Below are 25,068 nucleotides of genomic sequence, written 5' to 3'. Positions count from 1 at the left end.
AGATTTGCCGTGTTGTGGTGTTAAGGTCATTTCAACGAGATTAACCTGAAAGCACTAGTGGGAACACAACGAATATGACTGCACATTTACCCCGACATCATCCTAGTGCAAAGACAAAAACAACAAGCATGCTACTAACTTTAGCCGAGTCATTTAGACAGCTGTTAGCACATGATTCTCCTTATGCTGCTGAGAATATAGCCCAGAAGAAGCGGATAGTATAGCTTTTATTTTGGAAAGAGATATTTCTCTGTAATAAACTCTCTTTTCCAAAGATGCATGATTCCTCAATCAGATACAGGGCTTGCAATATCGCTAGCCTGACGTCCTGGGGCTAGCGATTTTTCCAGTCGGGCTACCAAAATCTATCTCTTCCCTGCCCGTCGGGCTATTGTAGGAAGGAAAAATATATGTCAATGCTTTTGCATTCTTTCAGAAATGTAGCTGGGTAATTATGTCATTGGCATCGGTGAGCCACTGTCAATATGTGACATATTGAAATCGCGTTTGAATTTGCACTTGTTTTTTTGCTTTCACTTTGCAATCGTGCGAACTGTGTATAGAGAACGACAGCACTGATCTGTGAGTGATGATAATTTGCGCACCAATTCCTCTGACATCGTCTTATTAATCGTTAGCTTACTATGCAAACATGACAAGTGAAATCTCCCGCAGCTTAAACATGCGAGAGGTTGATCACGCAGAGAATCGCTGAGCTTATGTGAGTGCGTGTGTAAAAGCAGCAGGATTTATATTTGACTACGATGACCTGGATGACTGAGAACCTTCACAGACAGATATATATTTTAGTTCTGCTGAGCCAAATAAGACAGGTCAGGGTGAAGAAGTGACAGCCAAAGAAAAGCTTACCACAAAACGGAAAAGTTATGACAAATCAGACTATAAGGCAAAAAGAAAGTGCAGCTTTATGGTTTCATGGACAAAAGAATTTCTGTGGCTGCAATATGATGAGCTAAATAACCAGGGCTGCACATAAGTGGTCCGCAGGTGCGCATTCGCTGTCAAAATAAAAAACACGCACAAGGGTTAGGGTTAAATTTAAAAACTGTACTTTTGAGTTAAAATATATATTTATAATTTTAATAAATGACAAATTAAAAATGCATGAACATTTTTTTTGTATCGAAAAAATATCGAACCGTGACACCAAAGTATCGAACCGAACCGTGAATTTTGTGTATCGTTGCACCCCTAATATATATATATATATATATATATATATATATATATATATATATATATATATATATATATATATATATAAAATATGTGTGTGTATGATATTATATGCTTTTATCTAATAATAGGTCTTTTGCTGAAGCAGTACTAATCACTTGGATCTACTGTCTGAATACTGAAGCACATATAAATGCATTGTGTACTTTGCTATTAGTGTACAAACACTCTTTAAACATGAGCTTTGTGTGCTGCCCAAGTTTATCTGGTCAACAAGGCATTTAGAAATGATTAACCGACACTGAATGATCTCCAGTGATAAGTTTACTCATTCATTAAGTCATGTGAAACATCTTGGTACTAAGATAATCAGATGGCTGTTGTACAAAAATAGTCCAGTTGTTTGGTGTCACACAGCCTCTTCACATGGTCCCAGCGGCCCTGCATGCCAATGGAGACCTTTGTTTTGTGCCATAGATTGAGGCTCGAGGAGTGAATGAATGCCTAATTAATCAGAACAATGGTCAGTGGGTGCTGTGATGCCACAGCCATCAAACGCACACAATGTGGAAGTGCAGACCTAAATTCTCTGACTGAAAATCAAGTCGTAAGATCCTGATATGCCATCGATTTGTATCTGCGATGCAGAGTAATTCCAGTGCTGCACTCTTTTCCGAACTAGAATTTTAAACTTGATACTGATACGCAGGAAACTACTCGATACCTGATAACCATCATGGTGAAGACTTTGACCCCATCCTGCAACAACAGAATAGCGAAAAAGTCATATCTGGAAAAAGTTAACTTGTTAATTTTCCACAAATTTTCCCAAATATAAGTTATATTTAGCTAATATAGAGGTTTCATTTGCTTTACAAAGTAATTAGATCATTTCATTACAGATCATGAAGCTAAAATATATTTTAGAGCCAACAAATAACACAGTACCTAACATCTGAATAGCTTAATTATTGTAGAAGAAGAGCATTATGGAAACATGTGGTACTACTTATACTAAAATAAGACGAACTGGTCACGGGCTGATTTTACATCAGCTGTGCTCTTCTGATCGGCCTGGTCTACTCTGGATTCCCCTCTTTATTTGCTCGGATCAGTTCTCCACACTCCGGCTGGATATCCAATCAATATTTCATACCACAACGCATTCAGCCCTTCAATAATTATTCATCTCTTATCTGACTACAGTCCACTAGCCTCTATATTAATGATAACAGATGGCTAATGTCGCTATCGGGCAATTGCTAAGGGGGTAAATGTTGCTAATATTAACAATTGCGCTAGCCGGGTTAACATTTATGATAACTGTTTAATACTTCAATGCTGTTGAAAGGGAAGCTTTATTGATCTCTTGAAATTCCCCCAAAAACGTTGCTCAGTTTGACACGGACCCCTTGCAGTATCCTGTCGTGTCTGGCACCGTGGCGCTGGCAGGAAATCCCTGTGGCCATGGATGTGGGGGTGCCACTGATCAGGCATGGTGTTGTTTGTGCCCACGGATGTTTACTAGGGGTGCAACGATACACAAAATTCACGGTTCGGTTCGGTTCGATTCGATACTTTGGTGTCACGGTTCGATATTTTTTCGATACAAAAAAAATGTTCATGCCTTTTTAATTTGTCATTTATTAAAATTATAAATATATATTTTAACTCAAAAGTACAGTTTTTAAATTTAACCCTAACCCTTGTGCGTGTTTTTTATTTTGACAGCGAATGCGCACCTGCGGACCACTTATGTGCAGCCCTGGTTATTTAGCTCGTCATATCGCAGCCACAGAAATTCTTTTGTCCATGAAACCATAAAGCTGCACTTTCTTTTTGCCTTATAGTCTGATTTGTCATAACTTCTCCGTTTTGTGGTAAGCTTTTCTTTGGCTGTCACTTCTTCACCCTGACCTGTCTTATTTGGCTCAGCAGAACTGAAATGCTTTTACACACTCACTCACATAAGCTCAGCGATTCTCTGCGCGATCAACCTCTCGCATGTTTAAGCTGCGGGAGATTTCACTTGTCATGTTTGCATAGTAAGCTAACGATTAATAAGACGATGTCAGAGGAATTGGTGCACAAATTATCATCACTCACAGATCAGTACTGTCGCTCTCTATACACAGTTCGCACGATTGCAAAGTGAAAGCAAAAAAACGAGCGCAAATTCAAACGCGACTTCAATATGTCACATATTGACAGTGGCTCACCGATGCCAATGACATAATTACCCAGCTACATTTCTGAAAGAATGCAAAAGCATTGACATATATTTTTCCTACAATAGCCCGACGGGCAGGGCAGAGATAGATTTTGGTAGCCCGACTGAAAAAATCGCTAGCTCCGGGACGTCGGGCTAGCGATATTGCAAGCCCTGTATCTGATTGAGGAATCACTCATCTTTGGAAAAGAGAGTTTATTACAGAGAAATGGCTCTTTCCAAAATAAAAGCTATACTATCCGCTTCTTCTGGGCTATATTCTCAGCAGCATAAGGAGAATCATGTGCTAACAGCTGTCTAAATGACTCGGCTAAAGTTAGTAGCATGCTTGTTGTTTTTGTCTTTGCACTAGGATGATGTTGGCGTAAATGTGCAGTCATATTCGTTGTGTTCCCACTAGTGCTTTCAGGTTAATCTCGTTGAAATGACCTTAACACCACAACACGGCAAATCTCCGTTAACGAGCTACCGCCGATCGCCCCGTGCATGGGGCTGGACGGCCAACACGTTAACGAGCTAACTGCGCTAACACACTAGTTCCCACCCATGTAATTGAGCATTGCATGGCACATCCAACATACTGTTTTACTTTAGTCCATGACTCGCTTACCTTCAGGGTCATACGTCACATGAAAACCAAAATAATTCCAAACGCCAGATCTGAATGAGGGTGGGGGAGGTGCCCTGCGCTCTTCCTTCTGACTATGCTGTCTGTGTTGAGCGCTCAGTGGATCTGCGCTCGACAGTGCAGCCTAGGCGGAGTAGTCGAACACAGATTCACTGAGCGCTCAACACAGACAGCATCGTCAGAAGGAAAATTGATAAAATAAATTACAAATGTTGTATTGTTCGATACATATGCGTACCGAACCGAAAGCACTGTATCGAACGGTTCAATATCGATACGAATATCGTTGCACCCCTAATGTTTACCTAAGGATCTGGGGAGTTCAGGCCCTTTATTTCGCGGGCTTGTTTTTGGTCTGCAACAATGTTTGGACAGATATTACACGTCCTTTCTCCTTAGACTTCAGTGAGTTTTAATCGAGTTTCCAACAGAACATTACACTGTGATGACATAATCCATATCATCGACTTGAGCTGTGGTTTTCATATTTGGGCTAAATAGGTGTATATAATCTGCATTTCTTCATAGATTCTAAATGTTAACATAGAAATCTGTTAGTTTTAAAATGTTGACTGATGTCAGTGATGTCACAGGTATCTTGGGCAACCTACATTGGTGAGCTATTCCTCAACAGAGTAAGAACAGGTTAGCATTCAAATGCCCAGACACTATTTATAGTAGCTGTCAGCAGCAACCACCAGCAGCCTGCTAATTAGGATCCCTCCCAGGTAGGAAGTGCACACAAGAGTTGCTCTGCCTGACTTTCACGGTCACTGAGAGAAACCTTGACCATGCTTCATGACGAAATAATTGGGTGCTCATTTTTCTAGCCTAGGTCAGCCTCTTGAGGGAGACAGTGACAACGCCTTGTCATAACAGATTGAAGCACAAGGCCAAGAGGCTGAGCGGGCCTCCCCTGGCACAGCATCTCTGTTATGCGAGCAATCTGACATGCCACACATGTTGAACGTCCAGATGAATTGGGGAGCTCCATGGTGTCAGCTTAAAGGAGATCTAACAGGAGGGGGTCAGGGCTAATTCAACTCCCTGTAACAGTTTTTTTTGGCTACAGTCAGAATCAAATCCCAGGCTTGAATATGAGCTGCTACCACGAAATTCTGTGTTAAATCACGCCACACTCAGTGCCAGAATTAGCTCCTCACCACACTCCGCACAGATGGCATCAGCGGCGCTCGTTGCAAATGCTTCGCATTCTAGTCCGGGCTGCCCGACCCCTTCCTTAATCCTAATTAGGAACACAATTTCCGTGCAGGCTTTTTCCAACCATGATGAAAATAAACATTTGTATGGCTACAGCACAGGCTTATGGGTAATAGTATTTCACAATTCTAGGAATCCACTGATTGTTACAACATTTTAACTGATCAAGAGCGAGCTTTTAGAAATAACTATTGCTACTGTGCTGTAACCTATATCCTGGATGGATGACGTTCTGCCGCCTGTTCCTTCAACCACACACCATAACCCCCCCCCCGTATACTAACAACCCGCTTACACACATTTGATCCTCAGCAGAAATATTCCTCTTTTTCCCGAAGCTTTCCATCAGCACACCATAAAGGATTAACCAATAATTCCCCAAAACATATAAAGATCTGGAAACACTCGCATCTGCAGCTATCAAGCTAATCTGGATGTTGGCATATTAACACAGGTCCTTTTCTGACCAGCCAGCAGTTCCTTTACCTAATAATGCCCTATTTGACCAACACAGTGACAGAGAAGTGGGGAAGCTGATCCACTCTGCCACAGCCTGCAGAGATAAGCGCTCATTGTTGAGTGCGTGGATAGTAAGCGTAGCCGGTCACGATGAGCTAAGGCTCGACTGACAACGGAACAATAACACAACACCACGCAACCGAGACGTGTTGACTTAGCAGGTCCAAAAGGTTTAATCTGCCTGACTTCCTGCGTGCTCCAAGGATGCCTGCTGTGGGCTAAAATGAAAGGGTGGTTTGTGATGTAGCTTTTAGGGACGTGCCAAATTTGTGTAACTATGCTGACTTCAAATTCTGACTGTTTTCATTGGAAGAATATTCCCCCAGCCTTGCAGCTTTCCGTTTATTCCATAAATTTTAAGGCTGCATTGAAGTGTAAGACAAAAGGAGATAAAGAAAAATGCAGTTTATGGAAAAAGCAGAGACCTAGGCAACAGGCAGGTGCTATTTTTTTTTATCATACCCTACAAGTAGGCGCACTTGGCGAGTATGGAGAAAAAATGTCATGTATTCTAAAGTCAATTAAAGAATGGAAGAAGAAATTGGCATCAGGAGAGAAACTGCTTTGCTTTAATAATGTCAATATACTGTGGGGATGAACAAAAGTATTTTACCAGTACAATATAATCTGCAGTATGATCATTGCTTTAACAATGTAACCGATAGTTTTAAGATGGCCTTAAGAGGTTTATGCATACTGTTATCATATTAACCTTCTATTCCAGATGCAGTTATAACTATTTTATACACATTGCATATCTGTGCTTCTTTTGAGTGGATGTTCGGTTCATTAAGGGTCTTAAGCTTCACTGCAAAATATATATATATATTTTGCAAAATATATATATATATATATATATATATATATTTTGCAAAATAGTATGTTTTGTTGTACGGCAGCTGAATGTGGATGCTAAAAGACAATACGACTGACATGGAATGTCTTGAACTATTCACCTGAATATTTGTGGCACAAAAATGTACGACGTGGAAGCTTCTATAGTCTTCTAACAGGGCCTCCCAGATGGGTTCAGCTTAGTCATCAAGATGCTATCAGTTCAATAAAACAGTATTTCTAAAGTCTATGGTTACAACAATAGCTTCCTTTAAGCTAGCATTTGTTTGCTTTCCTTGAACAAAAGCCACCTTGTGCAGATGAGGACTGAATGCAGGAAAAAGAAGTTAGACTGATGTAATGATGTATGTCCGATCACTGCTGGATACAATAGCACCCTTTTCTTTCTCTACAATTTAAAAACACTCAAATATTTTATTATGGGTACAATTTATGGGTACAACTGCAGAGCTCCTTCAGTGACAGACTGCTGCATCCTAGATGCACGAAGGAGCGTTTCCGCAGGTCCTTCCTCCTTGCAGCTGTCAGACTGTACAATCAGAACTGCTCCCACCAAACACAGATGTTTACATCTGCGCTGTAACTGCAATAAGTTAATCAACCGATTCGCACTACAACCTGGGTTTGCCTCTTATCTGTAGTTATTTTTATTTAATTTAATAACTGTACAGTACTCTGTATATAGTAACCATTGTCCTTAATGTAAATATGTAAGAAAAATTGTGTATGTTTCTGTTCTGTGTACTCTTTGTTTGTATATGTGTCTTTTTGGCTGCTGTTACAACCAAATTTCCCCTTGTGGGACAATTAAAGGATTATTCTATTCTATTCTATTCTATTCTAATTTATTTCACAGAACTCTGAAGGACTTTCAACAGACAACTCAGTCATGAAGTGCCCTTCTTTAGCACTAAAAGCGGATATATGCCATCTAGCTACAGCATACAGCAATACTTCTGCACGGGGCTATTAACAAACTCCATGTGCTGTTAAGTGTACTTAGCGTTTTCGATTGTTGTTTACATTTCAAATCTCTAGCACCAGGCAGAAGAGAGAGTCAGCTGATTGTGACAAAGAAAAAGAAAAAAATACACACAAAACCCCCCGAAAAGTCAAACAGTCAAGTAAAGAGTCACGAGGTCAAAAACATGACTGCTGCAAAGGTTTACGTTCTCACAAAGATTTCCTGTACAGCAGACTGTGACAACTGCATGATGAATAATCCTGTGGGAAGCTGTTCTGACTGTTTTGTTGTTCCTTAGTAAGCGCTAACGTGGCGGACATGAGGAGGAGTGCAGAATGTGAGGTCGCCAAAAGTACGTCACTGTGTAGGAAATGACTGGTCACAGGTGAAATGAGCTTTGAAAGGCAGGCAGTATTGAAGGGACTGCCCCACATTTTTTGACTTTAAATGAAGGAAGCAGTGGGACAAGGTTATGATCCGTAGGAAAAGAGCGACAATGTTCTCATTGTTTCTTTAGAACAGTCTTTGGAAAGCTCTGGCTTTTGATTAAAGTGATTAATTGTTGTCTGTCAAAATGTTTGACCAATAACATTTTAAAACACTGAAACTACTACCAGTGCAAAAAAAGTCACAACATAAATCTAAAAATTGTTTATTCCAATCTGAAATCACTTCTAATTAAAAGAGTGGAGATGCCTGCTGTCATACAGCACATTCTGGAAACACAAAAACATTCCATTCTGCAAGACAGAGCTGCAAGCAAACCCTGACTGTTACTCATTTCAAGAGACAGTTGTTTATGTCATATGCCTATGGTCAAAAGAGAGAGAGAGAAAAACTAAACTAAATACTTTGCCATCAAAGTGTGCAACCCAGGCAAGAATTTGCCAGCGAGCAGCCCACTCAGACAACAAATGTGTGCAAAGGCATACTATACACTCAAATAGACTGCACAGGCTGGCTGTGGCTGAGCTGGGCGACAGGGAATGCTGCTTAAACAACAGCTGGGGAGAGAAAGCATGTGAGCCTCCTGCTGCTGGCCACTCCCCTCCCATTCGCTCCCACTCTGAGGGAGCACTTCCATCACCTGCTCAGGGAGGAATCCTTGATGGGTTTCCGTGGGAATTACCAGACAAAAGCAACAGACGGTCCAGCGACCGACCGCTTCGTGACATCCATTCCATTTCCAGGCTGTTACATGAACTATGCCACTGTGTATACAGTCGCATAGCAAAGTCCTAAGGTGTGCGGCACGTGAATGGAGAGCAACTTACTGGTCCTGGGAACAATGGACAAGCAAAGATCTAAAAGTACTTTCATGGTAAGAATAGAGGACAGCTGGCGACCTCAGTCACCTGCTGTCTTTGCCTGCGTCATGCGTAACTACTTAGTGTTCTCCTGCATACTGTGGCCGAGTATGGAACACGTGCCTCGTTCATGATCAGTCTGCTCTTCGTGACAATCATAGCAAAGTCGATTGCCCCTAATACGAGGAGAATGAGTTAAAAAAAAAAAAAAGCAAACAAGCAACAATAAATTGAATCTCTTTTCCCTATAGGTAAGAAATCAGAAATGTATTCCTAAGCAGCTTATAATGCACTTTCTGGTGTTCTTACATGGAAATCCAAAAACAAAAACCTGCACACATCTGCCGCTCGATGCAGTAATGAAATCCAAACCCTGTGGAATGTATCTCTGTCTCTTCTCAGAGCGATAAAAATGATAATGCTTTTGCTCACATTCAGTGCAACTATGGAATGACTCAGTCGTGGGTTAGAATTGATAACCTACCTGTGTAATAACTAGGGATGGGTAGCATTTAGGTTTTATCCGATACCAGTACCAAACCGGTACTTTTGAAACGGTGCCGGTGCTTAAACGGTGCTCAAACTGGTGCTTAAAGAATGGAGAACACAAAATTGGTCCAAAAACCTCTCATGTTCAGCTGTTTTTTGTAAAAAGATAACAATGTTAGCCTTTTCTGCAGCTATAGGGCATATATGGTATCACTCTTGGCTGGAAGCAGTGCTTAAACAATGGAAAAAACACAAACTTTGTCCAAAAACCTCTCATGTTTAGCTGTTTTCCACTTTTTCTTTGGTCATTTTACCCTTTTTGGCCAGGGTGAAGGGAGTATCTGCCATCAAACAAGAAGACAGCCGCATGTAGCTATGATGGTGTTTGCTAGTTCACCTTACATGCATTAATTTAATAATAATAATAATAATAATGGATTGGATTTATATAGCGCTTTTCAAGGCACCCAAAGCGCTTTACAATGCCACTATTCATTCACTCTCGCATTCACACACTGGTGGAGGCAAGCTACGGTGTAGCCACAGCTGCCCTGGGGCAGACTGACAGAAGCGAGGCTACCATATCGCGCCATCGGCCCCTCTGGCCAACACAAGTAGGCGGTAGGGTAAAGTGTCTTGCCCAAGGACACAACGACCAGAACAGAGAGCCCGGGGATCGAACCGGCAACCTTCCGGTTACAGATACGCTTCCCAACCCCCTGAGCCACGGTCGTGGTTAGCCTACTCAACGTAAATTACACACGAACAACATTAAGCTACTCACGCAGAGAAGAACGGCTGCTGCTGCCATCATCATCCGTCATCATTTCTGCTACACTGTCAGGGCTAGGGGCCAGGACTCTCCTCTTCGGGTTCTTGGGGGATGTTGCTAACTCCGGGTCCGATAACAGGCACCACACCCGCAGTAGATGTGCCCGGCGTGAGGTCTTGCAGCAAGCTATCAAATACGGCGCATTTCTCGGCTTTTAACTAAATGCTATACGTCGCCAGGTGTTTCATCAGATTCTAGGAGTTACCTACTTTGCACAGTATCAGCTTAAAGCACTTGTTGCTGCTGAGTTTGCATCTTTTGCTGTGAAGTACAGCCAGACTTTGACCGCTTCGCCTTGGGCATTTTTAATCTGTAGCTCTGCTCTAAAAGAACGTACGTACCTGGGCCCGCCTACTATCCTCGGAAAGGTAAAATGATTGGCTAGAATCCAAAGTGTATGACATCTCAGGGGAAAAAAAAGCACCGAAATAAAGCACCAAAATGTGCGCTGCTTTTCGGTCTGGTTACTACCGTTTATGTCAGAACCGGTGCCATTACCGGTACCCATCCCTAGTAATAACTGCAAGTTAGAACGTAGAATAGAACAGACTTACTGCACTGAACCAGCAGGCAAAGCCCTTATAAGCCATGATAACAACTCATTCTGCTTAAATTCATCATCTCAATAATCTAAGGGAAACAATATAATAGAACAGACAGAAGTGGTCTAGTTCCATTCATAAGGCTTGTTCTACTCAGATCTGATTGGAGCCTTTGGGTTAGATAGCAGCACATCATAGCAGTCCTTCAGAGCTCATTCCTCTCTGCAGAGCAGTTCTCACTGAACATTATCATGATAGCAATCGCCCCAAAGGAAACCGCCCACAGATGTGAACACTGATGATCTTGAGTGTTGATGATAAGGGATAAAACTGTACAGTCACTCAGTTCCACATGAGTGAGCCTGTACAAGGGAAGGGAAGGACAGGGCGGTGGTGGTAGAGGGGGAAGTTGGGGGTGGGGGTTCATTACACTTGAGCGCTAGCTGGACGGAGGCCGTTTCGAGAGGCTTGTCAGCAAAGCGATATAAATATTTCCTCTGAAAGTGTGCCAAAAAGCTCAAGAAACCATAAGATCATTGTTCTAGCTCATAATAGATTGGGCCAGCATGAAAAGCTGCGAGGGGGCTCTGGGTTCAACTTTGGGGTGGAGTGCGCTGGCTGTACAGAGGACTGTGGCTTGCTGTTTGCTTTCCTTCTGTTTCACCTCACACAAATGGAATATACAATATACTGAGGCGCACCATCAACTTTACATGGCTTTTGTTCTCATTGCTTACTGCTGTTGTTTTTTTATTTTCTCAATAAATTATTTGTTAGCTTTTTGCTTTTGTATGTTGAATATTTTAGGAGCCACACATCTGTGCTCTCTGTATTCTTAGGTTTTAAGAGAATAGCTCTCAGAAGTGGCTTTGTTTTTCAGTATAAGCAAGGCAAGCAGGGGCCTGCCACTAATGTAAAAACTAGTGAAGCACTTGAAGAACAAGGTAAAATTTTTACCTCAGCAAGATCTCTCCTGTTGGTACTGTCTGGAAAAACAGCGCAGCATTATCCTCTGGGTTTTTATATTATATGTATATACTAGGGGTGCAACGATATTCGTATCGATATTGAACCGTTCGATACAGTGCTTTCGGTTCGGTACGCATATGTATCGAACAATACAACATTTGTAATTTATTTTATCAACTTTCCTTCTGACTATGCTGTCTGTGTGGAGCGCTCAGTGAATCTGCGTTCGACTACTCCGCCTAGGCTGCACTGTCGAGCGCAGATCCACTGAACGCTCCACACAGACAGCATAGTCAGAAGGAAGAGCGCAGGGCAAGCTAGCGTGACAGAAGTTAAGCTCACCTTGCAACATGGCAAATTGGACCTCCCCCACCCTCATTCAGATCTGGCGTTTGGAATTATTTTGGTTTTCATGTGACGTATGACCCTGAAGGTAAGCGCTCATGGACTAAAGTAAAACAGTATGTTGGATGTGCCACGCAATGCTCAATTACATGGGTGGGAGCTAGCGTGTTAGCCAGTTAGCTCTCTAGCCCCATGCACGGGGCTATCAGGGGTAGCTCGTTAACGGAGATTTGCCGTGTTGTGGCGTTAAGGTCATTTTAACGAGGTTAACCTGAAAGCACTAGTGGGAACACAACGAATATGACTGCACATTTACGCCAACATCATCCTAGTGCAAAGACAAAAACAACAAGCATGCATGCTACAAACTTTACCTGAGTCATTTAGACAGCCGTTAGCACAGGATTCGCCTTATGGGGACCTGATATGTTTAATATGCTGCTGAGAATATAGCCCAGAAGAAGCGGATAGTATAGCTTTTATTTTGGAAAGAGCCATTTCCCTGTAATAAACTCTCTTTTCCAAAGATGAGTGATTCCTCAATCAGATACAGGGCTCGCAAAATCGCTAGCCCGACGTCCTGGGGCTAGAGATTTTTCCAGTCGGGCTACCAAAATCTATCTCTGCCCTGCCCGTCGGCCTATCGTAGGAAGCAAAAATATATGTCAATGCTTTTGCATTCTTTCGGAAATGTAGCTGGGTAATTATGTCATTGGCATCGGTGAGCCACTGTGAATATGTGACATATTGAAATCGCGTTTGAATTTGCGCTTGTTTTTTGCTTTCACTTTGCAATCGCGCGAACTGTGTATAGAGAGCGACAGCACTGATCTGTGAGTGATGATAATTTGCGCACCAATTCCTCTGACATTGTCTTATTAATCGTTAGCTTACTACGCAAACATGACAAGTGAAATCTCCCGCAGCAAGCTTAAACATGTGAGAGGTTGATCGCGCAGAGAATCGCTGACCGTTATGTGTGTGTGTGTGTGTGTGTGTGTAAAAGCAGCAGGATATATATTTCAGTTCTGCTGAGCCAAATAAGACAGGTCAGGGTGAAGAAGTGACAGCCAAAGAAAAGCTTACTGCAAAACGGAAAAGTTATGACAAATCAGACTATAAGGCAAAAAGAAAGTGCAGCTTTATGGTTTCATGGACAAAAGAATTTCTGTGGCTGCAATATGACGAGCTAAATAACCAGGGCTGCACATAAGTGGGCCGCAGGTGCGCATTCGCTGTCAAAATAAAAAACACGCACAAGGGTTAGGGTTAAATTTAAAAACTGTACTTTTGAGTTAAAATATATATTTATAATTTTAATAAATGACAAATTAAAAAGGCATGAACATTTTTTTTTGTATCGAAAAAATATCGAACCGTGACACCAAAGTATCGAACCGAACCGTGAATTTTGTGTATCGTTGCACCCCTAATATATACATATGTAGTCCAGCCTTAAGGTTTAAAATTAGCCATATTTTGATATTTTTCCCCTTTCTAAAAGTGGTGATTTTTGGTCATTATATCAGGCAAAAGAACCAAAAAGTGGACGCTAATAACACTCTTGGACCATTTGAATCTGATTTTAGAAACCACATAATACCTAAACTGCTAAAGTTATGAACAAAGATCCTGGACAGACAAAGAGAAAAGCCAACAGTGAAACAATCGTGGAGGTTTTTCAGTTCTCTCACCTCACTTGAGCATAGTTTATGGCTATTAAAAAAAAAACCTAAACAATAAAACTATTTTGCTGTTAGCTTCCTTTATGCAACGGCTCTGTCACTAGAAACCAATGCAGTAGCGATAAAACACAACTGAACTAAATAAAGTGGCTTAATGAAAACTGCACCTCAGTAGCCAGTATTCAGTACTGTATATGCTTACACGTGCCCAAATCATTCATTGCAGGTGTAGGGGCGTTCCTCGTTAGTCGACTAAAACGAGGAAAACAAATTTGACTAACTGACTAGTCCCAAATAAAGACTCAAATATCAAGTTAAAGCTGAGAACCATTTAATGCCAAAAACTCCCTAAACAAAGGCATTTGATACGTTTTATCGTCCTTAGTTGGTGTAACTTTGACATGGAAAATCGTTTGGAATTACTGCTGCCGCACGTGGAACCATTTGAAGTTGCCATTTTAGCTATGATAATGACAAAGGAAGTGGAGCACCCTCATTAAAGGAAATGAGCAGATAACCTCATCGTCTTGAAAAAAGCTGCTCTTATACAGGATATGAGGTTTAATGTAGACAAACTCTCAATTTAGTCTAATTACTACAGTTACAGGAAAAAATACAGGAAATTCCTTAAAACAGAAAGGCTGTGAAATATCTACTAGCTCCTCCTCTGCTTCTAATTCTTACCCCTTTTTTCTTCTTCTGTTTCATTTAGTTCAGTTTAAGGTGGAGTAAAGCATTTAAAATTGAAATTTAATATTTACAGAACTCTTGTAAGTGCTTTTTGGGTGGATAGCCTTGTGTAATCTTTTTTTAAGTTCAGGAGCTAGAATTACAGAATATTCTCAGCTTAATGCTTCGGTCTTATAAACCTGACCATTTTGAACCATCTGTTCCATTCATGACGAATGCCTGACAAACTCCTGAGTCATGGTGAAATCCACACAAATTGCTTCTTCCTTTTCCCCCTCCATAGCTTTCCGTGTCACGGAGACGAAGCAGAGCCACATGCAAAGCCCCCTCTATGGGAGCTCAGCCGGGCCAGCCACCATGTTACAAACTCGTCACCTATGTCTGGCATCCTGACAAATATTTAAGGCACTCACTTACCCAGAGTATGCCCTGACACACATGTGGCAACAGCGCTGTGTATACTGAGCTTCTGCTCAAGCATAATTCAAAGCAAAGACCTAAAAAGCGAGGCTGATCCAGGCATTCATGATCCTTTGTGACATAATCAGGAAATTCCATTGATGCGCCTACATATCAACCATTTCACTTTCTTTAAATATTTATTTTACTTTCATACACCAACACTTAGACCCAGGGTAGATTTTCCCCACACTTCATTTTTTTCGTGGATGCTGAGAAAGAGCACACAGATGAAGGTCTCTAGCATCATCATCATCATCTTTTCTGACCCGAAAAACCACTGGTGTACAGAAATCGATAACATTCAGATCAATGCCATTTGGACCGCTTTCTACCACAAGGTACTTTGGTAAGCTCCAAAGCAGCCAAAGAGTGCTATCAATTCCAGTGCAGCCTCAACATATTTATCACTAAGTAGCCCAGAAGGCATAGTGCTCACACCATATGGCCACATGGTCTGGTTACAATCTGTCCACGCTATCTGTCCAGTCAGCTGAACGCAAACTGCACTTCTGTCAGTGCTGGTGGGCTTTGTACAGCACCACAGCTATTGATCACAAATAGATACAGCTTTTGGAATTTGCATTAAAAATATTGTTTATGTTTTTTAGACTCTTATGTGATAACTTGGAAAGATCGAGTCCAGTCTTCTGTACAGCAAGCAGCACAAAGACAGAAACCAGTGAATTACTGTGGTAACAAAATCCACCAGCATTAATGACATTTCATAAATTTCTGGTTTCTAACCTCTTCGATTCGGTATTTTTCTGATTTGAAAATATTTCTTGGCTCTGAGCGGTTGCCAGGCAACAAGATGAAGCTGCATCTCATTGAATCTCAGAAAATAATAAAATCTAGACACTATCACATCCTGTTGCTTGCCTGTTTGTTGTAGATTTAGGAAACAAGATGTAAGAAAGGTGCTTTTTTGTTTCATCTGAAGAGTCAAAGACCGTTTTCTGTACTTGCGGTCAACCAAAGTCCTTTCAGAAGAAAACTTCAGCCCTCAACAAGAAACTTTAAAGTTGGGACAGTTATTCTTAAGCATCATCTTAATTAAACCCTCACTTCAGTGATTACCTACGCTCTATGAAACTGACTCGGGAGGAGTACAACATTCATTAGAATTAAACATTAGAACAATATAAACTTTGTATTTGTAATGTATTGTTATCATTTTATTACATTATTAAAGCACAAGGTTCAGTTAGCAGTTCACAAAAATAAATACTTTTACTTTCTTCCTCTGAGTACATTTCTGTACATTTTTTAAATTTTTACTTGAGGACAGAAGTTGAATCAGTTCTTGAACTTTGACCAGAGTATTTTTAACACAAGTATCTGTACTTCTACTTAAGTACAGAATGTCTGTACTTTTGCCACCTCTGGGATTCTGCATTATTTTAGGATGAACTTGAGATCGTGTTAAATTTCTGCAGATGACTGGATGCTGAACTTTGACCTTTTTACCTGAAGTATTTATGTCCTAATGAAGTGACGTTGGTGTAAAACAAATATTTTCTAGTTGCATCACTACTCTCTTTCTCTGTCACACGCACTGAAACACTTTCCATCCCTTCATATGTTGTTATGATGAAACTAATGTAATCTGTATCTTGTAATATGTAACTTAATCATCACAAATGACTCATTGGATGAGTTCCAAGCAGTTAAATCCCCTCACAGGAGACTTAGCAGTATGGGAGAGCTATACCATTAAGTATGATGCTTCTACAAAGTGTCTTTTTCATGACACGGAGACTTCTAACCACTAAGAAGTGATTCGTTTGTCCTTATCATTTAAAACGACGATGCTGGACGTTGTTCTAACATTGTTAAACTGCCCAGTGTGTAATGAATAACCTCATTTTTAAAGCTGAAAACGTCAAGGTCCTGGTCTTGCCCACTGGCTGACCCACACTGCTGAGCCGGGCTGTTTAAAACTCACTTTGCAGAGCCTCCAAGTGGATGCCACTAACTCCCATGAAATCCTCTGATATTTAGCATCACTACTAAACTGACTAGACCAACCCCAAAGAATTAACATTCACTTGATGTTTTAAACAACAAATTACAGTACAGCCCAGGATTACTAATAAAGTCCAGCATTTCTATAGTGTTTAAGGCTTCTATCTACAGCCATTTATAAATAGTGGTAATGTTCTGTTTTGGGACCACATGCATATCTGGAAAGGTATGATGATGCTGGGAGTGCTTCCCTACTCATGCTTCCAAACATGGAAACCTTGAGGTAGAGAGAGCAGCAGCAGCAATGTTCCTGTTAAAATGAAGTTTTCCCTTCCCACTGTTGCCAAGTGCTCACTTATATTGATTGTATAATTGTTGGTGTTTCTCTGTATTAATGTGGGGTCTTCTTACCTTACAAAATAAAGTGCTTCAGGGCAACTGCTGTTGTGATTTGGTGCTATACAAATAAAATTGAATTGAATCAGCTGAGCAATTAGCTCACATGGGCAGTACTGAAATCAGATGGTTATTATTGATTGCTTTTGATTGTGGTCTGAGCTTTACTTTCATGGCCAGCCAAACTAACCCCATGTTAGATGCCGCATGCTTTTATTTAGACACCACATGTCTGGCAGGTGCACTCAGATCCCCATTCAACCTCCACAGAAACATCACGCAGGCCTGATATTAGCCCGGAGGTGGTGGCTGGAGGTGTAGTAACCTCCTTGTAATTACAGACTAACAGATGTGAGAAAAGGAAATGAGCTTTAAGCCCAACTGCTCCTGTGTAGCAAAGGGAGTTCTTGCTGTAATAACACGTGCCGGTATACTAGTCTTAATTACAGCATTGTTACCTAGCACAGATGAATGCTCCGTACATGCAGTTCATCATCCTGCCACCTTATTCTCATGTTCCAAGCAATAACAGAAACTGGGGAACTTCCAAAAGCTCTTTACTCAAAACAGCCAAACATCATATTTCATCCCCGGTACAGCTTGTGCTGAGAGGCACAAGGTCATGCTCAACATTTCTGGAAGCTTTAGTTAGAGAATTGGGAAACCCCAACTCAACACAAGATAACACACATTTATACTCTCACACAAAGAGGTTAGGATCTCAGCAGAGCTCCCTTAATATCTAATGTTATTTTTGTGGCATACATCATCAGATGAGCTGAAATCTTTTTTAATTCACTCGGAGAATAACATTTACAGCAAACAGATAAAAAAAACAAACAGATTTCTTTAAAGCCATTTGGTTTATCCTGTGACATCTGAAGTCTCTCTGCTTCATTTTCTTTCACGTGAACACTTGTCTACAGCCCCACCACATTCAAAATTTAGGGTTGATTTTAAGATTTTAGTTATCTATCATTGTTATTTCAACTGTTGCTCTTATATTATATCATTTATGGAACTGAAAGCTGAGAGAACTGAAGGGACCACATAGGGCTGCACGATTAATCGTTAGAAAATCGCGACCTCGATTCATACTTATGTGCGATCTCATTTCCAAATGACAATTTAAAAAAAAAAAAAAAAAAAAAAAAAAAAAGACGACGACAATTGTACCGCATTTTACGTTTCATGCAGATACGTAATCTGCATGAAAACAAGCGCTCACTCTTCCTGCTCAACAAATGACAAGGGCGGAGCCTTATACCACGTGATACAGAACCTGGCTGCTAAAATTGGCAGGGAAAAAACAACAGAGAGCACGTCAGGGATGATGAGAAAGTGGCAGGAGAAAATCCGTCCCGGTCAACCACCCAAACATCAATAACGGGAACCTTATACAGCGCTTCCCTATACCCGTCGAACTCCCGCAGGCACAAAGAAATTACGGAGGCTATTACTTATCACCTGACCAAAGATATGGCTCCCATCAACACTGCAAAACGAGGGATTTAGGAAAATGATCAACACCCTAGACAAACGCTACACAGTGCCGTCCCGCAACTATTTTTCTATTGTTGCACTTCCTGCTCTATACACGCAGTGTCGAGCAACGGTGGAGACGGAATTTCAAGCAGCAACGACAAAATGTGAGACATTTGTTGTTTTTATGTTCAGTCTCAACTGTTACGAAGTTGATGTGCAGTTAAAAAGTGCAATAAATATTTATACTGGAAAAGAAAATCGTGAGAGAATCGTGATCTCAATTCTAAGCAAAAAAATCGTGATTCTCATTTTATGCAAAATCGTGCAGCCCTAGGACCACATTGGAACACTATTAAGCTACTGTACATGCAAGTTTTGTGCACAGTTGATAGTAGATGTGGTTTTGAATGAACTGTGATCAAACACCTGAGGTTGTTTGATGACGCTGCCTTGTAGCTATTTTTAGACAGTAATTGCCCTTTTGTTACAGCCTGGTAAACAAAAGATGAATCCAGAGCGATTATCTGGTTATGACTCTGAGCAGGAGCACAGCCTCCAGCTCTTTCCTTTCCGAGCGCAAGCGGCTCAGCCACATGTAGTTCACTGCCTCTTCCATGTCATTAATGAAACCCCTAATCACTTCACTAAGCTGACAGCATCCCAGTGTTTGATCGATATGGTCCCTTTTGAACTATTGATGTACTCCAGCAGAATCCAGTGAACACAGGAGCAGGAGAATAGCCGTGGTGTTTCCTCCCTACACAGGCCATGTGAACAAAGAGAGATAATCAAACAGGAAGCCTGTCTTCTGCCATCCTTAGCTTTGGCAGCCAGTAAGGACTCATCTTGGAGATTATCCTGTTTATCTAAAACACTCTAAACACCCGGTAATAATGTCTTGTCAAAATAAACAACCAATTAGCCTGCTATCACAACAGAGCCATAACTTCCAAAACTCAATACTCCACAACACGCAATTTTTTTCTCATGAATGTCTCCCTTGACTAAACCTCCAGTTGAAAATAGGACCATGCTGACAAACAAAGCCAGAATTTTTAGATTCCTTTTACCCACCGAGGCCATCAAGATTTTCATTTTGTTTTGTTGGCGAGCATGAGCTGCCTGGAGGCTGGTTTTCATGCTAGTCTTACTGACATTTGAAGCATGCACATGCTTTTTTGCCATTTTTGGAACATTATGTTTACCTTTTACACCGAGCATCTTCAACGCTCAGGTACAGTGAGAATAAATGTGAGCAGGACAACAAGCCAAATCCTTCTATCTGTCAAGCTAAAGTGGATTTGTGTCTCAGAAGATGTTTGATGAATGCCTTCAACTAACAATATTGGCCAGCTTTCTGTCCTCCCCCTTTCTGCTCTGCTGATGAGCTGGGTGAGGTCAGCCGGCTCATCAGCAGTGGTCCGTTTTATCTCCAAGGAAAACAGGTGGTTGTGATTGTCAGTCGGTGCTCATGTGATGTAAGGCATTCTGTCTACATATGTTTTCTATTTGGTATGTTGCATTTGCTAATGCGCAGTCAGGTTGAGGAGGGATGCACATATTTCTGGTTATGCTGCTGTTCAAAACACCACGACCACCACCCACTCGTGCACAGTTGTTTCAGGTCATTCCACACTAAGATTCATGTGGCACTCCCCCATGGAGGGATTGCACAAATATCCCCTCGACTTACAGGAATGAATTGGGATTTTTTGTCAAGATTATTACACAACTTCCAGTTAGGCAACAAGCACAAAAATGCATAATTGCTTCCTGGAACCATGATGAATGTGCTGGTATTGCACCTCTCACTCAAGGGTGTGGAGCGACAGACTCTCGACTCATACCAGGCAAATGCTGTGTAGCAAGGGACTCCTTTTGGTTTGTTTGCCCCGTTTTACTCTGCCATTAGTAAAATGTCAGACTGTATCAGACTTGTCCACAGGGGCCACAGCCATGCCATTCAGAGAGCGCTCCAAACATTTGCTCACAAGCTTTGGGTGGGGAGAGAAGCATCTGACAGCAAGCAGCTTGTACGGGAGCTACTATCAGCATTCATCTCAGGGTGCTGCCACAGTCAGAGTCCTGCCGTGACAACTGACAAATAAAGAGCCAAGACTTTTTTCTTTTCACAAAAATGTTTAAATAGCATAATGGGGTCCAATTACATGTGGCTTAGCCCATGTTCAAAATTCTCAGAGTGACATAATGACATTTAACAACAATCTAGCAGTCTGCCGACTCATAAAAATGTCAGCTGTTCAGAAAGAGACTGCAATACTTCAAGAGTGAAGGATGGTTAAATGAGCCTCTAAAACCATCTGCACGATTTCAGTCTCTTTCCAGGTAACAACATTTACATGAATACAATGTTTGTGAGTGAATTACGAGGCTGTAGTTATGTAACTTAAAAATGCAACAATTACATTTGGTGTGTGTTGCTCTGCACAAGTGTTTCTTATAAAAGTGAGCTTGTGATCTCAGAGTTTATATTGATACGAATCCACTTTGAGCATCTTCCAGTTCCACACATTTCTTGGCTGTGCTGCTGGCAGGAAGGTTCTGGCAGATGTCTAGCACTTTTTTTGGAATATTTTACATGAAATGGTTCAGGTGGAGCCAGCAGTGGAAAACGTCAGTGCATTCCATTAGATCAGATTGGAAAGTCTGCTGTAAGCATGTGTACTTAAAATAATGATGCCCCTCGTCTTTCCCTCTGATGTCAGATGATTGGGCTGATATGTGCAGCCGTGTTCAGCCCGAGCTGGGTTTAGCGTTCGCTTGGCTGACTAGGGCTGTGTGGTCATTAGGATGATAGCTACCCAAAGAATGCCACGAACAGAAAATAACAAGCACATCTCACAGAGACAGATAATAACACTGAGCGTGACCAACAGCAAAAGCAGAGCTAGTGACACTCATTTCTCACTGAGTTCTGCTCAATTTTAAAACTTCAAAAAATAAATTGGGAGCAGAGCTTTTTCAACATACAAGAAGCATTCTAATTACAGTCGGTACCTATTAGGAATCAAACCCTTTCAGTACCAATTAGTAATTCATAAGATGGCTTGTGGCCAGATTGTCTAGCCAGATTCATTCCTTTTCTAAAGACAGTGGCGATGCAGGCTGGGAGCCACTGAGACCACATGGCTAAGCCCCGTCCAGGCAAGACAAAAGAAATTCTTCAATCTTTACCGGCTCACTGTCCTCCCCTGAAAATGTCAGTTGTGCTGCCTTGTCACAGAGTTTTCACAAGGGATCATTCATTAAGAGTACTGACTTTGAAATATATTGTAAATAAATAAGTAATCCAGCACACAGCCTGGAGGTATGTGCTGAGAGCACGGCAACAGATTTCACTGCTGCTCCTAATTAAAGCAAAGAGAATAAGCCCAGTCACACACGTGCGATATCACAGGAAAGGTTCTTATTTCTGTACCCTTTGATCAATATGTCTGTTCACATCTAAGGGGAAAAACCAGCAACCCATTTCATGTCACGAGATTCTTACCAAGCTCTCAGGCATTCACACGAAAACAAGGTTTCCTGAATCATTTACACATCAAATTAAGTACATTTTGTTGCATTTCTTCACCAAGCTAATAAATAAAAATAAATAAAAATGAGATTAAGGAAGGAATTAATGCCTACGACAAGGCAGATACATATCGGAGATGCAGTCAGTTTTCTATAAAAATCGATCTATCTAAATTTAAATTGTATTTTTATGTTGGGATATGAGAAAGAATTTTTTTTAAAGTAACTGCAGCAACAAATATTTTGTTTCCTCACTGTAACACCATGAAACCAGTGGAGCAAATACATTTCCTGTTATTACTGTACAGATTTTATTATTATATTAATTATAGCCTAGTCACCTAGTGACATCATTTGAAATAGCTAGCTAGCTATAACAAGATCACAGAAACTAATTTCAACATTTGTTGGTAAAGCACCAGCTTGTAGAAAGAAAACAACAGGAGGCAAGTTGATTCAGGAAAGCATCCTGATGTCAGCCGCCACGTCGTTATCTGCTTTGCTGTCTACTTGTTCCACCTCAGAGAAGAACTTTGAGGCCCTCAGGAGCCTGCCACTCCTTATTATTACTCCTTATTACTCCTTCACACAACAGATATGGGCGGGTCAATCTAGATATCGATAGTATCGATACCAACGCTGGTATTGTCATTAGATCAACGCTTTGTCTCTATCCTCCAAGTTCAGCATGTAGCCCACTGAATTTTGTTAAATTAATTTTTAGTAAATATAATATAAACAAACATGCACTATAAAAAATATAGTGCATGTTTTATTTATATCCTATAGCACATTTATAGAACAGAAGTTGAGCCAAAGTGATTTATAAACAGGCACATTTACTTACTTCCACTGGCAGTGGGTTTAACATGTTATCTGCATCCGAGGAGCCGTTTCAGCCATCAAACTTTTTCCCACTAGACATTTTTTGAACAGTAACTTTCAATCGAACTGAACCTCAGAGACTGGCCTACCATTTTCTAGCTTCATAATGACTTTGCTCATTGGTGTGTGAACCTTTTCACAGAGCACAGTATTTGTTATTGTCCTTTCAGGATGTTTAAAATGTGTTTTTCTGGCTGTGTGGAACAGACTGTTGGATCTGTTCATCTTTGTTTTGGTTTATTCTTGTCTGCTTTGTGCTTCGGGGTCTGCTCGTTGGAAGACAACTCTGTTTAATTAAGTTTCCAGTTGCATTAGATGAGTGGAATATTTACTGAAAATCAGACTCAGACTTGTTAAATAAAATGTGTATGAAGTATACTAACAATTTTTAGTCTAGTACTCCCCCCAACCACCACCACGCAAGCGTAAAACACCTTCCGTCTACAGTAGCACCCTGAACTTCAAGACCCTTCCCCACGGCTCTGAGCAAATAATAAATTTTAAATTTATGTAAAATCATATGAATGAATACGACTTATTTGTCTTATGACAAATATCGTCAAACCGTGTGAGGAACGTGTAAAGGAACTAGGAGCTCGCGCATGAATATTTAAACAAACCGCTCCGCTCTTACAGGTGTCTGTTTTTCTGTTCTAGGTATCGGACTGATAAGGTTATGAGGACTTTCAGGTGGATACGGTTAGCATAAAAAGAATTAATTTTATTTCGGCTTTGTCGGTTCACCAGCCGTGTCGCGGTTTGAAAGCGTTGGAGTGGAGGAGAAGGATGATGAGGAGGGGGGTGGAGGACGCTTTGCTGGTCTGCCTGGCTCCTCCCGCGGTCAGCCTGCTTTTATTCCGCTGTAGGAAAAATCCGTTATCTCGCGTCAGTACTTCCAACATCATCACCGCAGCTTCAAACCCGCGTTAAATAGTTAACGGCACAAGCTACGAAACCGCCTTGATTCATGTTTAATTTCCCAACGAAAAGTTTGTCTTCATGCTGTAGAGAAACTTTTTCAGAGCCAGGACACGCGCACACAGAAAACGTGTCGGCTTAGCGACTCCAAATGTGCCGCTAAACTGAAGATCTGAACGTTCAGCTCAGACAGCCCTGCTTTCCTGATGTGTAGTTACATGTAGATATATCTGTCACTCCTGTTAACGGCGGCATTATTCCAATAAAATCAATACTTGAGAGTAGTCTGAGCGATGTTTTTCAGTAACAATGGACGCTTCAAACAATCACTCCAGCCGTGCATTTGCCAGACTCGCGTTGACATTAAGTTAAAAATGGCGACTATTTTGGTCACTTCATTAACTATATTTACTTCACGTCGAAGAGACCGAACTCGCTGTCAGTCTGGTTTAAGTTTAACGTTAGTTGAGTCTACACGGTTACTTCTGAGGCACTCTCTTTTCCACTTACTGTTGGTGTAAAAGAAAAATCGACCAAACAGATGTAGTAGTGGATGGCATTTGGCGGCCACCTTCCTCGAGCGGATAAAAGACAAAGTAGTAGTCGGTTAAAATAATTTTTGCACTTACACTGAGTTGAGAGGAGAGTCAAGAGCCAAGCCAGACGTGTTTTCGCCATCTTGGAGTCGATGCAATGCTCTATTTGGCTGACTGTACATGCGCAAAGTAGACTGAAGAGCCTTGCTGGGGATGGAGAGAGGGAGAGAGACATGGAGATAAACCGGAGAGAGAGAGAGAGCGCGCCAGGGAGGAGGAGGAGGGAGGGAGGGGGGAGGGGGGTTCTATTATATTAGGTTTCCATAGCTACCGAAAGCATCACTCACACAGACTAGAATTTATAGTTGACACAATGTGGGAGGCCCTCACTACTGGGGCCATATGCTGTAG

The 25,068-nt window shown here is 41.2% G+C and overlaps 1 protein-coding gene across 1 annotated transcript in view; it reads right to left on the bottom strand.

Annotated features, from left to right (window-relative positions):
* The window catches only part of LOC309715809 (junctional adhesion molecule 3B-like), a 50,002-nt gene extending 25,138 nt beyond the window's left edge, over nucleotides 1–24,864 (bottom strand). Inside the window, exon 1 of the mRNA XM_082549255.1 lies at nucleotides 24,751–24,864. Coding sequence (XP_082405381.1) covers nucleotides 24,751–24,799 — 49 coding nt within the window. The 5' untranslated portion in view covers nucleotides 24,800–24,864. The remainder of the gene's footprint in view (nucleotides 1–24,750) is intronic.
* Between the last annotated feature and the right edge of the window lie 204 nt (nucleotides 24,865–25,068).

Source organism: Aulonocara stuartgranti (assembly GCF_965226115.1).
Source record: "Aulonocara stuartgranti genome assembly, chromosome: 10".
NCBI lineage: Eukaryota > Metazoa > Chordata > Actinopteri > Cichliformes > Cichlidae > Aulonocara > Aulonocara stuartgranti.
This window is presented reverse-complemented; position numbering and strand designations above follow the sequence as displayed.